We start from the raw sequence: 14,174 nt of genomic DNA, 5'->3' as shown, positions 1-14,174 counted from the left end.
TTATAATAATGGCAAAATATTAACATATCAAATACCCTTAGAGGGGGGCTCCAGGTGAGCCAGCATTTTCCTTTAACGTTTCCTCCCAGAAATAAAAATTGTTGAACATGTAGCAAGGAAAAAGAGAGCTTTAAAGGATGTTTTAATAAAATCTCTTTTCTTTCCAAGTCTTGGGTATAGGTTTAATTGAAGTTTTTCTTTCATCTTTGTAGTTTTCCCCAATTTAAAGCACTTCGACTCCCTACCTCCGCCTAGACTGGCCCGCCATTTAAAGAAAGGTTTCATAAGAGAAAATTACTTGTAAGTAATTTGAAAATTGTGGCCACACCTTAGTAATACATAATCACTGCCTTAGGCAAACTGTGTCATGAATAGAAAGCCTTTGACTATTTCTAAGAGGGATCTGTTCTGGGATTCCAATACTAGTTCAGAAGAAATTGTTTTAGCATTCTTAACAGATATCCAAAAATATCTCCTTAAAGCAACAAGGCCTCCTTTCATTTTTGCTTTTGGATGTGTTTGTGTTTCACCTTCTCCAAAGTTAACGAGACACTCATACCAAATACTTCCACGCTGCTTTGCCTCCAACCCAATCTTCACAGGAAACTCTCCAGATTTTTGCATCTTCCTAAAATAATGGCAATATCCAGAGGGCCCACCAGTGTGTGAAAATAATGTGCGCCCAAATTTCTACCAGAACATCTGTACAAATGCATCAGTGTAAAGACAATTGTGTCCACTCTTAGTGAATCTGACGAGAAACCAGTTTATGAATCGGTGCTGGGTTACTAAAATAATTCTCAGCTTTTTGATTTTTAAAAATTATACTTTTAATTATAGAATATTGTTAGAATACAGATGTAGATAGACACTAGCATAACTGCGACCGATACCCTACGAAAAACTGCTCTACATACTTACTTGTTCACTCACTCTCCACAACCATAGAAAACAGGCACAAAGTGTTCAGGGTATGTGCAGAAGCGGCCAGAGACTTGGGAGCAGGAAACATGCAGAAAGCATTAGCAAAGAGAGTCTGATGCAGAAGTTCTACACAAAAGTTCAACACAGCAAATGGGCAGCAGTTGGCAGAAAGACAGGAGACAGCTGGTCTGGCCCTTGCCCTTTGAACTTCCCAGCTGGAGTGTACATGTATGGAGAGATGGCTGGGGCACCAAGAAGCCTCTTCTTGAGCCACTCACCTCTAAGAAGCCAAAAGCAGCAGCAGGAACAGGTTGGGATGGGGCAGGAGAGTAGGGAAGAAAGAGGGAGTGAAATACCCTTGGGCCATGAGGATGCTGTCTTCTGTGGCCACTCCAAAGGTGATGCCCAGAGTGCCTCACAGAAACAACAGGCGAACTCTGATATTTGTTAAAACCATTAGCAACACTGATACAGGAAAGGACATATTCGAGTTCAGTCATCAAGAACATGTGAGTCATTCAACAATTAAAATATGGATACCCACGATCGGCTAGATTTTGTACAGGACACAAAACATGCTCCCTGCCCGAGTTGAGTTTGTATTTAAACGGGAGTGGCGACATGAAGAAACCTCCTTGATGGAGTGGTGTTTCATTTTGTTCCTTTCAAGGTTGTGTCCCTGCAAAGGATGCAGTCCCACACAGTTGTGGCTCCTAATGACTCGACGTAGTATACTACCCGAGAGAGACCACTGGCTCCTTTAACACACCAAGTCCCAAAGAGCTATGGCGAAATATTTTTCAAATGTTACAGCATTCACAATAAAGCACAGTAGAAATAGCTTGGGGCACTCTCGAAAAAGATATATTCCTTAGTCCACTCCCCCTCACACCTCCACCCCCAAGTGCCTGGATAAGCACCAATGCCTGGGGTATTTCTTAACTCCTATGTGGGCTGAGATAAGGAGAACTGACGATAACAGGTTTAATTTGGGTCAACTTTCATCTTAACCACATGTATCTGTAGACTGACAGGATAGAAACACATTCCTATCTGGGTTTATTAATTCCTTGTGAGTAGGCCAAAGAGAAGAGTATTCAGTCTGAGAACAGGACACTCAACCTATCTGTCCAGTTATTACCTCCCACAATTGACAGATACACATAAACAAGTGCTTAGTTCTGTACAAAGACAGATCTTAAAGGAGCGTGCACACTAGAGCACTAGTGTTTAACATTTTTCCTTTATAAAAAAAAAAAAAAGAAAATGAAAGGACATTTCTCACACTGGAGTTGTCTGTAGTTCTGTCACATGATCAACATCACCCAGGAACATGCTAATTCTGTGTGAATTCAGTTTCCACTACTGGAAAAATTACAGGAATACACGTTTTACTGTACATACACATGCCCTTATGCAAGCCAAGAGAAACACTGGGATGTGGCCCTTATCAAATCCTAGAGTTAGCAGTAGAATTGACCTCTCAAGGCAGAAGGGGAAGAACACAGAAAGGAATGGTGGTGGTCCTTGGGGAGGAACTCTGTGTTTCCTTCCCGGGAGCGGCCAATTCCACTCGCTCCTTACACTCCACCACCAGTATGGTCCTATCTTCCCTTGAAGATACCCTCCCTACATTGTTCCCTACAGTGATCCCCCAAAGAAAAGGAATACATTTTGATCAGTGGCAATAACAACAGTAACCAGCTCTTGCTAAAGTCACCACCATTGATGAGTCCTTGGTCCCCAAACCTGTGTCTCATGTTTCCTTTTAATCTGCATCTGTAGTTAGCTTTTGCAAAGATGCAAGCTTGAATAAAGGTAATTAGGAACAATGAGGGAAACAGTTATGATCATTGCCTTCATCGTGCAGAATCCTGCTCTCAGGAAGATGGAAAGATACAAATGCATACGCAACTCAAGGAAAACGCCTTTCAAAGGGGAAGATGTGCGTGCCCAACAATTATGGAGAGTGAACAGGTGTGGCAATTCAGGCAGTCTCTGGTTGTCTTTTTCCGAAGCAGCTGTGACCACCCTATTACAGTCCAACGTTTCCCCTAGCATAGTTCTTTGGGCCACGAATGAGAGAGATAACTTTTAAAGATTTACTCCATTTCCAATCCTGAGGCTTTACCAGCATGCATCCCCTGGTCTTCAGATTCCCAGTTACTTGTGGAGCTGATTCTGATGAAGTACTTCATTAATATTCAGTGAATAAAAAAAATCACTCCTTGGGAGAAGGGGGGAACATTCCCAAAGTTGTGGGTCAGAATTTCAATTGGCTTATCTTCTTTGATGTTTCAAACGATGGCCGGCAAGGAACCTCACTACGGTAAAAGCAGCTCCGTCTTGAGGGAGCTCTTTGCTATCAAATAAAATTGTACCTTCAAGTGAATCATTTCTTATAATTACAGGACTTAGTCAGTATGTACCCTCTTATGTTTAATAAGTGCCGAGCTCCGGCTGAAACTCTTCTCGCACTCAGTACATTCGTAAGGCTTCTCTCCCGTATGAACTCTTTGATGGGTGATGAGGTTGGAGCTCTGAGTGAAACCTTTTCCACACTGTACGCACTCATAGGGCTTCTCTCCGGTGTGGGTTCTCTGGTGTTTAATGAGATCTGACCTTTCTCCGAAGCTTCGCCAACACTCATTGCACTCGTAGGGCTTCTCTCCGGTGTGAATTTTCTGGTGTGTGATGAGATGAGAGCTCCGGCTGAAGCTTTTCCCACAAGCGTTACATTCGTACGGCTTCTCCCCTGTGTGCGTTCTCTGGTGCTGGACCAAGTGCGAGATGCGGCTGAAATTCTCCCCACATTCGTTACAGTGGTACGGCTTTTCTCCCGTGTGGGCCCTGCGATGGCGCACCAGGTCGGAGTTCTGACTGAAATTCTTCCCACACTCATCACACTTGTAGGGCCTCTCCCCCGTGTGCACCCGATAGTGTTTGATGAGATCAGATCTCTCGCTGAAGCCTCGCCCACATTCATTACACTCGTAAGGCTTCTCACCCGTGTGGGTCCTCTGGTGCTGAGCTAGGTGAGAGCTCCGGCTGAAGCTTTTCCCACACTCCTCACACTCGTAGGGCTTTTCCCCACTATGGGTCCTTTGGTGCTGGATGAGGTGAGACAGCCGGCAGAAACTTTTCCCACACTCGTTACATTTGTGGGGTTTTTCTCCAGTGTGGATTGTCTGGTGCTGAATGAGGTGAGAGCTTCTTCCGAAACTTTTTCCACACTCGTTACAGTCATAAGGCCTTTCCCCGGTGTGTGTTCTTTGATGCTGAATGAGGTGTGAGCTCCGACTGAAGCCCTTTCCGCATTCATAGCACTTATAGGGTCTGTCTCCAGTGTGGGTTTTCTGATGTCGATTAAGGTCTGAGATCTGACTGAAGGCCTTTCCACAATGAGAACATATATGATACCGGATGCCCGTGTGGACTTCTTTGTGAACGAGCAGGTCAGTGACTTGTTGAAGAGGATAGCTTACCCACTCTTCTGCTGCTAAATCTCCCCACTGTCTTTCGGGTCTCTCCCTGCTTTCAAAGCCTTCTTCATTTTCAGGATTTTCCTCGGTGTTCCCCACAGGTCTTTCAGATGCAGTGCCAAATTCCACATCTTCACTAATCTCTTGCTTTGGATTCACTTCATTCTCACTCCTGATCTCAAAATCTGTAATAAAGGGTAAATAATAATAATAATAATCCCGGCAAATACACAAAATTTGTCTCCTGTGTACCAGGCACTGTGCTAAGTTCTTTCCCCAAATTACTTCAATCACCCTGAGAGTCAGGCATTATGATTCCTACCCTATGGATAGTAAATTCTAGACCCTGAGAAGTGATTGCAAAAAGTTCACAGAGTAGTAAGTGGTGGGACTAAGATTCAAATCCACGTCTGTCTGATAACAGTTCATGCTCTGAACCATTACCGTTAATGGTTCTTTATGAAAATTGTATATGCTCCTGGTGTTTTCAAAGAACCAGAACAGAAAACATAAAAGACTGTATATTAGAATGCCTAGAAGCTAAGGACCTAGATGTTTTACATGTGATCGCATTGTGTGTACGTTCTTAAACTTTCCAAGCCTTCATCATTATCATTATATGATATTTACTATGAATCTACTGGGTTAGGATGGAAAAAACATTTTTGTCTAGCTATATCAAGTCTTAGTTGACAGGAAAAGTGACTGCCAAATGTTACTTGCTTCCTTCCAGTGGCCTTTAACAATTTTTTTAAAATTTTTATTTATTTTTGACAGAGAGAGAGAGAGAGAGAGAGAGACAGAGCATGAGAGGGGGAGGGGCAGAGAGAGAGAGAGAGACAGAATCCGAAGCAGGCTCCAGGCTCTGAGCTGTCAGCACAGAGCCCAACGCGGGGCTTGAACTCACAGACCAAGAGATCATGACCTGAGCCAAAGTTTGACGCTCAACCGACTGAGCCACCCAGGCACCCCAAGCGGCTTTTAAATGTGAATAGAGGAGGGAAGGTTGGAGAATGCACAAATGATGCCTGGCTCAGAACATCCCTGACATTAACTAAACACAGCCTTCAAATGAAAATGAAAAAGAAAATAAACAACCACTATCTATAAGCAACTTTCTACCAGACACTGTTTTTCCAAGTTGTGTTACTTAGCACACTCATCAACCTAGAGGTTACTATGTATGCTGGGAGAAAAGGGTCCATGGATAAACTACTTTGGTAAATGGTGCATTCAACATCTCTTCTTAGAAATGGGCATGCCTTGGGGCACCTGGGTGGTGCAGTCGGTTAAGCGTCCGACTTCAGCCAGGTCACGATCTCGTGGTCCGTGGGTTTGTGCCCCGCGTCGGGCTCTGGGCTTATGGCTCGGAGCCTGGAGCCTGTTTCCGATTCTGTGTCTCCCTCTCTCTCTGCCCCTCCCCCGTTCATGCTCTGTCTCTCTCTGTCCCAAAAATAAAAAAAAATAAAAAAAATAAAAAAAAAAGAAATGGGCACGCCATTTAACACATTAAAGGTTCTGAAGAGTACTGAGGTTAAGAAGCCTTGTAAATTTTAATTATTTACTAATTTTTTTTTTTTTTTCAGAGAGAGAGAAAAAGAGGGCACATGCATGAGTGGGCAAGGAGCAGAAAGAGAGGGAGACAGAGGATCTGAAGCAGACTCTGTGCTGTCAGCAGACAGCCTGATGTGGGGCTCAAACTAGCGAACCATGAGATTATGACCTGAGCCGAAGTTGGACATTCAACCGACTGAGCCACCCAGATGCCCTGTAGATATTATTTACCAATAATACTGGTATTTACCAGTATCAAACTTATTTGAGAAAAGAACTTATTTTTCTGTGTGTGTGTGTGTGTGTGTGTGCGTGTGTGTGTCCTTCCATGCTTCCGTCCTTCTAACAAGTACTCCTTGGGCTGGCAGAGCCATACAGATTCACATTTCTTTAAGACTCTCACTGCTTGCTTTTGTTGGGTTGGGGTGAACATTTGGATGAGAGACTGCACTATATCTAGATAAATAAATTTTAGCTGCTTTTCTAAAGGAAAGATCCAAGAATCTTGGAACATCAGGGAGAGCCTAAGGTAAAAAGGAAACCCCTTCTATTTGCCTTTTGTTCTGGAAAAGGCTATAGAAATAAAGATTTCAAAATAAGAATTAGTCCTAATGAAGGGCAGATGACCTAGTGAACCATATATGGTTGCTAAGTTCTATCAAGTCTTACTAGGAGGCAAAGTGAGTCAAAAGACTGTTCAGCTCAAGAATATACTGTTTATTGTAGTTACGCCCAGACCAAAGGATAGCTAAGAGAAAACAGGTTTACAAACCATCAAAACAATTACTTTTCTTCCTAATAGAATTTGTGATCTCGTTGAGTTCAGGATTTTTCTGGAACAACATTTGACACACTCAAAATTTACGATCAACTCTGAAACATCTCTAGACAGGTACCTGCTCCAGATAAATAAAGGACCTCTGGCAAAGCTAAGGCTCTGAAGACAAAACAAACACAAAAATGTGGCTTTTGCCCTCCCATGAACCTGAGTCAGAACCCTCCTCATCTTCTAGTAAAACGACCATTTACATGGGCATTTATATCCTGGCAAGCACCATTATGTCAGACCTGTTTGGTCAGTGATCTGTACAAACAGGCTGGAGAGTGGTAGATGACTCAGGGCACAAGAAATCTGAATGTTTCTAAAATGGGCAGAAACAGTCTTTCCTTTTAGACAATATGACCTTGATGTTCCCACACTCCAAGATCTGCCTGAGGACTCAACTCAAACCAATATCCGATTCAATGCTTTAAAAATCACACAACTTGGTTGTGTTGAAAGAGCTGAGCCATTTTTGAGTCTCAAAAACGTGGGAGTGAAGAAAGGCAGAGAATCCTTACTTACCTAGTGAGACAACGTTTCCGTAATTCTCCTGCATGACATCCCTGTAAAGGTCCCTCTGTGTAGGATCCAGAGGTCTCCATTCTTCCCGAGTGAGGTACATGGCCATATCTTCAAATGTCACAGGTGCCTGAAATCACACAATGCTTCCTCATTACTGGGTATCCAGAAGGTTAACACTAATCCCTCCTTTTGAAATTAGAGACATGGCTAGAACTGTTGCGAAGGCAAAAGGTATCAAGTCTGATCTGAAGAGTCCAAAGAAGAAATAAACAGGCCAAAAAAAAAAAAAAAAAAAAGAGATGTGGGAGAGAAGGGATCCATTTACCAGCTGACTGCTCTGGTCCCATGGCCAGATACTCCTGTCCACTCCAGAACTTTATCTTCTAGTACTTTTCTCAGAACACACGTAGCGCCTACATCCCTACATACCTTTTACTCGCTGTTCCTCTATTCCTGTATGTCTCAGACTAGTGAAAATTTACAATTCGTTAAGGCCCTGTTCCAGTACAGACAGTTCTTCAGTGTCCCCTGGCCCCCTGCTCCGCTCCACTCCTCCCTTAGGCTCCTTAGAATTAATCACCCCAACTTCTTGGTTCCCACACCACAGCACTTTGTTTCTAGGACAAATAAAGCTGTTATCACGTTGTATCACAGTTCAACGAATGCGTCTGTCTCCCTACAGATTGTGAGCAGGCGGGGAGGGACCGTTCCATCCATCTTTTGTCTTCCTAGGATTTAAAGGCATACAGCAGGTGTTCAATAAATGCTTGTTCGTGGCTATACTGGCCTGGTACTGAGGTTTCTCGAGGCAGAATACCGAAGCGAGCGAATTACTAATCCCAGGGAATTTCCAACAGGGATTTGCACAGCGAAGAAACGCCGGGACAAGGTGGGTAAGCAGAGGCAGGGTCCGAGAAGCCACCCCCGGCTTACCTGGGACCCAGCCATGAGCAGGGTGGCTGCCATCTCGGGCTCAAGGATTCGCCTCCCAGAAGAGAGAGCAGGAAAAGCAGCTAGCAGACAGCGCTAAAGGAGGCGAAAAGCAGGGCGTGAGGCACAGAAGATAGGCCCTGCCCACTCCCCAGGGCTGGAGTTCTGGCCGCCAGGCGGGTGGGGAGGGCTCGGGACCCGGGCCGGGTCACTCTCCTTCCTGACCCTCGAGTGCGACCCGCCCTCTGTGTCTCCGCCACCGGAGGGTGGAGGCACTGCCGGAATTTACTAAGACAGCCCCCTAGCTCGGGCCCTCCGGGGCCGGGGGTCAAGTCGATGCTGTCTCGGGGAGGAGGCTCTCAGCCCAGCCCACAGAACGCCTCCGCTCTCCCATCTCGAGGCTGGCCCTTTCCGGCAGCTATCTCAGCCAATCAGCGAGCGAAGGTTGCAAAACGTTTTGCCAATTAGATGCTGAACACTAGGCCCGCCTCTTGTAGCGTGGCTGAGCACCTCGATCACGCCTGCGCCTGCTCCCGTGGCCTGCCGGGAGTTGGAGTTCCATTCCCGCGTACAAAGGCCAGTCAGAGGCCAAAAACCAAGGAGGGAAAAGAACAAAAGGGTGAAGAAGGAAGGGCGTCCTCCTAGCCAGGGAGGAGTATCTTCCGCTTTCGTCTCTCGGAGACCACGGCCCGATTAAGCCAGAGGGATCGCCCTGCATCTCCTCACGACCTTATGCTTGTCTTGAGTCGGGCCTTAACTTCGACGTCGGGCCTAATATAGGCGCTGGCTTGTGTTGAGTTCTGCTGGGATCAGCCCTAATTTGACAGCCGGGGCCTGAGAGAAAAGCGGCAGCCGCCCACTCCCCAGGGGAGACTCGGCGGCCGCGCTGGAACTTTGAGCTCCGCCCACGCACTACGTCTCCCAGCAGCGCCTGCGGCACTCTCACCCTGCTGCTCAGACTACAACTCCCAGGAGGCCCCGCGCCTCCAGTGCGCTGGCTAGTGGAGACCGCGGCTCGGCCAGGCGGTGTCCCGGCCCTGTTGCTATTAACCCTGTACGGGCATCCAACCTTGTCCTTCTAAAGAGGGCGCCGCTTGATGGGCGGGCTGAGCTGCGTCCAGCAGAGAAGAGAAAACCCGAGGGAAATCAAAAGCGAGGGTGGAGGATAGGGCGCATAAGAAGGAGCAAGTCAAGCCCCAGGGCTGAAAAAACCTGTCCTGATCATCCCTGGGGGCTTGTCTACTAAGAGGATTTCTGACGATTTCCTGCACGGATGGGCTCTTGGGCCTCTGAGGGCCTGAGCTGGGCGGGCCCTCAGGATGCTAGTAGTCCCTGACCCGCTGAAGGTGGGAAACCGAAAAACCAAGCTGGGAAAGAACACACTTACCGCCTGCCCCGCAGAAGATCCACTAGATCGCCGGCTCCAAGATCTGAGAGGCCTCAAACAGATTCCAAATCCGCAGAGTTCTCTGAGACTTCGAGTGTTTGGAAGGATTCTAGAAACCACTGGCAGATCTCGGATATCTCAGACCCGCAGGTAGATCTCAAACCCGTAGACTTGCAGGCAAAGCCCAGAGATCTTAGGCGGATCCCAAAGACTCACAGACTCTCAAGCAGCTTAGGGAAACCACACACTCATAGGCAGATCCCCGAGACCACAGCAGCTAGCCAAGAAACACCAGCAGCGGCTAAGCTGCATTCAACTGGAGTTCTTCCGAACGGAAGGACTTGCAGCCTTTCCTTTCCCCAGCCAGGATGAGAAAATTAGACAATGGAAGCCGAACATTGGGGAAAGCAGGCATTCTGCGTGGGGAAGAGCTCTGAGCTCGCTGTAGCCTTGGAGAGGGAAGTGATGGAAAAAGAATATAGCAGCTTATTAGGGACTCCCACCCTCTTCAAGTTATAAATATCCCCAGAACCTTGGCTACGTGCCCAGAAGCCTGTTGTCTCTAACTTTACAGGAGATTTCTCTGCCTGGGCTGGGAAAGGGGCTTTTCTTTTGTTTTGCAGATACATCCACCCACTGAGTGACTTGAATTCTACCCCCCCCCCCCAACATGACTCCAGGCTATGCTTTTATTAGTGAGTGTCCTGTTCCCAGTGCCCAGTTATTTATGGTTAAATTACTCAAGTGTCTAAAAAGAACTAGGACCCTACCCAGCCATGAGGCAGATTCCCACTCCCACTGCTCTTCCCATCCCCAGCTGTGAGGTTAGGAATTCTTTAGATAGCTCAGAATTGTACCATCCTACCCCATCTGAAATTTATTTGGGTACCACAAAAAAAAAAAAGAAAAGAAAAGAAAAAGAAAAAAAAGAAAGAAGAATTGTAGAGGATTCCCAAAAGACAATATCCATAGAGCGAAGAGGGTGGGCATCGAGGTCAAACAGACCTGAGTTGGAATCCAGGCTGTCTATCCTCTAGATAGTCATTCAATCTCTCCAGGCCCATTTCCCTTTATGTAAAACAGGGCAATCATACCTAAGGCGGTGGTGGGCACTAAGTGAGATGGGGTAAAGCCCTCCACACAGAATGAACACTCAGATGGTAGCCGTTATTATTATTAATCCTGCCTTTGGTGGCAGGGGAGACTTCCAGAAAGGCCTTGTGGATATTTTCACCGGCTCAGGAAATCTGGGAAGTCAGAGTGCTGGTGACCTTCACCCACATAGTGTTTCTGTCAGAAATCCAGAGGGAGTTGGAAGTTGGGCCAGTTTGGTGGGTTCAAGCAAACTGGTGTATTGAGCCTATTAGAGCAGAGGTGTTTGAGGCTGCCAGAACCCGGCCAGTGGAGGCCTCGCTCGCGTTCTGGGAAGCTCCTGGGACGACTTTGGCTGAGTAAACGCACATCTCTAACTGGGCCTAAGGTGAGTAGAGCGCCTGCGCCACTCAGCCCAGCAGGGCTCCCTTTTCATCCCTTCACTGACAGATTGCTTTGTAAACTTCCTTAGGCCTCTCTCCCCCTTGCTCCGGTGCTTTAAGTCCTTCTTTGTCCTCTGTTTCTTTTATTCCTCAGGCCTGCCTGGGGGCAGGACAACTTTCCTCTCGCAGCCCAGCTTGGCTGCTTGCCTCCTTCTGAGTGCTTTTCTCTCTCTTCACCTGGGACCCTCAAGAGGGTGGAGGAGAAGAGAGGCAAGAACAGAAGCTGCATTTGGTGCCCTTGAGGAGGAAGGGTAGGAAAGACAGTGGGTGAGGGGTTTCCTGCTGCAGCCTTCAGCTGGACTCAGGTTGGGGTTACTGGAGAAGGAGGTGGCTTCCTGCCCCATTGTTCAGGACTTCATTGTTTCTCAGGAATACTTATTGTATGTGAATTTTCAATAATTAACTTGCAAAGCTGTACGTGTGCCAATCATTCAGCAAACAGTGAGCACCTACTGCGTACAGAGGTGGCAGCACAGCCTATCAGCACAGAAAGGGGCCAGAAGAACCTTCTGGCCAGGGTCTCCAAATTGGGCTTTTGACACAATCTCCAAATGGGGTTTCACATTATGGCAGATCCACTGACCGGTTTGATCAAAGACCCTCCGTCTGTGTCCCTAAACTTGTTTCTCATTAACAGACCGCTAGGCCTGTGGTACATTATAAATTATTATATTTCAATAAATCCTATCATTATCTTGTGAGAAGCACAATTATGTTGTATTTTTTTTGTATTCTTAGAAGCATTAATTTATTAAACATGGAAAAACTTGCCTCAGTATTTATTTGCAAACTTGTTTTGCCATCTCCTCATTTTCAAAAATACCAGGCACATCAAAAAATCAAAGTGCCCGGGCTCCTCTTGACCCGCCCCCCCCCACCCCCACCAGGAGCAGAGAGGAAGCCTCATCACAGCACAAGGAGCTGGGGACACGGGGACACTTGCAGTGACTAGGAGTCCCTGCAGTCCAACTGCTGTAGTACATGATGAGCAAGTCTGTGCCGAGGAGGGGGCAGACTGAGAGCAGAGGGCAGGGGAGGAGGCTTCAGAGAGGAGGTGACATCTGAGCTGGCTTGCAAAGACTGTAGGAGTCTCGGAGGTGGAGAAGAGAGGGGAGGGAAAGCATTCCAGTCTTGCAGAACAGCATGTGCGAAGTCACGGAGGCGTGAAAGGACAAAGCTTGTTCCAGGATAGCCAGGACTGTGCAGGGCTAGAAGGAAGGGTGTGGAGGTAGAGTGGCAGGAGGAGGAAGCCGAGCAGGGACAGTCTCTTGTGTCCCCTTGCCTGCCTGTCTCTGCCTTTGGCTGTGGATCAGCAGAGCCGGTGATGAGGTACAGATGGGGGGGGGGGTGCGGCCTGGGGGCTGGCCTGGGGTGAGAAGAGCAGATTGACTGCAGAAGGAGTGGGGAGTGGAAAGGATAGGGAAGTTCTTTAGGAACTCATGCATTTCAGCTAGTTTTCTCCCGAGAGGATCAATATTTTCCAAAAATGTAAACAATTGCATTAAAAAATGTACAACAAGCTTACTTAGCATTATTTAGCCTACTTAAAGGCATTGCGAGGCCCACAGTCACTGAACATGTCTCTATTCTGTACCAGACACTGCGGGGAGATAGGACACGGCCCTCATGGTGACTGCAGGGCTGTCGTGAGGATTACATTTGAGAATGGCTACAAAACATGGGCACAGAGAGGGCCTGGCCACACGGCGGCCATGACTGTTATGAGGGAAGTAAAACACATCACAGATGCTCTATGAGATGAAGCCATATTTCAAAGCAGCTTAGCGTGTGAACAAGGACCCGGGTTCAAGTCCAGATTCTGTCTCCTAGAAGCAAATTGCTCTCTGGACTTTGGTATCCTCAGTTTTGTAAAAAGAGTGTAGTAATGACAATTCAGAGAGACAGAAAGTGGAACAGTGCTTGCCAGGGCCTCAAGGAGGAGGGAATGGGGAAACGTTCAACAGGTATAGAGGTTCAGTTTTGCAAGATGAAAAACGTTCTGGAGATTGGCCGCACAACGATGTGGATGTACTTAACACTACTGAACTGTACGTACTTAAAAATGGTTCAGACGGGGGCTCACTTTGGCAGCACATATACGAAAACTGGAACAATACGGAGATTAGCATGGCCCTGTGCAAGGATGACACACAACTCCGTGAAGCAGTCCATTAGAAAAAAAAAAAACAAACCCACCTCACACTTGTCAGAATGGCTAAAATCGGCAACACAGGAAACAACAGATGTTGGCAAGGATGTGGAGAAAGGGGAAGCCTTTTACACTGTGGGTGGGAAGGCACACTGGTGCAACCATTCTGGAAAACAGTATGGAGGCTCCGCAAAGAGTTAAAAATGGAACTACCCTACGACCAGCGACCAGTGACTGCATTGCTAGGTAGTTACCCAAAGGATACAAAAATACTGATTCGAAGGGGCACATGCACCCCAATATTTACAGCAGCATTATCCACAATAGCCAAATTATGGAAAGAGCCCAAATGTCCATCGACTGAAGAATGGACAAAGAAGATGTGGTATATATACATGGAATATTACTCAGCCGTCAAAAAGAATGAAATCTTGCCATTTGCAATGATGTGGATAGAATTATAGTGTATTATGCTAAGCGAAATAAGTCAGGGAAAGACAAATACCATATGATTTCACTCATATGTGGAATTTAAGAAACAAAATAGATGACCATAGGGGGAAGGGGGAAAAAAGAGGGAGGGAAACAAACCACAAGAGACTCTTAACTATAGAGAACAGAGGGTTGACGGAGGGAGGTGGGAGAGGGATGGGCTAAATGGGTGATGGGCACTGGGTGTTATGTGTAAGTGATAAATCACTAAATTCTACACCTGAAACCAGTTTTACCATGTATGTTAACTAGAATTTAAATAAAAACTTGAAAAAATGCAAAAAAAATCCCCCCAAAAGGTTGAAGTTGTAAATTTGATGTTATATATATGTTATCCCAATTTTTAAAAAGAGAGTATAATAACAGTAAGCAGTTC

The 14,174-nt window shown here is 46.4% G+C and overlaps 1 protein-coding gene and 1 non-coding gene across 3 annotated transcripts; one reads left to right on the top strand and one right to left on the bottom strand.

Annotated features, from left to right (window-relative positions):
* Window positions 1–805: 805 nt before the first annotated feature.
* Window positions 806–10,019, bottom strand: ZNF436 (zinc finger protein 436). Of its 2 annotated transcripts, XM_058718670.1 has the most exons (4): window positions 9,623–10,019; window positions 8,239–8,331; window positions 7,306–7,432; window positions 806–4,591 (listed from the first exon to the last, which is right to left on the bottom strand). In XM_058718670.1, exons 2-4 carry the CDS (start codon window positions 8,269–8,271, stop codon window positions 3,339–3,341), a joined length of 1,413 nt encoding a protein of 470 aa, XP_058574653.1. In that variant the 5' UTR covers window positions 8,272–8,331; window positions 9,623–10,019; the 3' UTR covers window positions 806–3,338. The 2 variants fall into 2 exon arrangements, with proteins under 2 accessions (XP_058574653.1, XP_058574654.1); XM_058718671.1 differs by lacking the exon at window positions 8,239–8,331 and having other exon boundaries at window positions 9,623–10,017.
* A 3,213-nt stretch (window positions 10,020–13,232) lies between these two features.
* Window positions 13,233–13,335, top strand: LOC131505847 (U6 spliceosomal RNA). Its single transcript, XR_009258610.1, has one exon. It is a non-coding gene; the product is annotated as a U6 spliceosomal RNA (small nuclear RNA).
* Window positions 13,336–14,174: the final 839 nt, after the last annotated feature.

This window comes from Neofelis nebulosa, chromosome 2, assembly GCF_028018385.1.
Source record: "Neofelis nebulosa isolate mNeoNeb1 chromosome 2, mNeoNeb1.pri, whole genome shotgun sequence".
NCBI lineage: Eukaryota > Metazoa > Chordata > Mammalia > Carnivora > Felidae > Neofelis > Neofelis nebulosa.
Note: the sequence above shows the minus strand (reverse complement) of the source record. Positions and strands in the feature narration are given on the sequence as shown.

Excerpts from the sequence above, each read along its gene's own strand:
- ZNF436 (XM_058718670.1), bottom strand. The coding sequence starts at position 8,271 with ATGGCAGCCACCCTGCTCATGGCTGGGTCCCAG. Across the intron at positions 7,433-8,238 it reads TGCTCATGGCTGGGTCCCAG|GCACCTGTGACATTTGAAGA; the intron begins GTAAGCCGGGGG and ends GTGTGATTTCAG. Across the intron at positions 4,592-7,305 it reads CGGAAACGTTGTCTCACTAG|ATTTTGAGATCAGGAGTGAG; the intron begins GTAAGTAAGGAT and ends CCTTTATTACAG.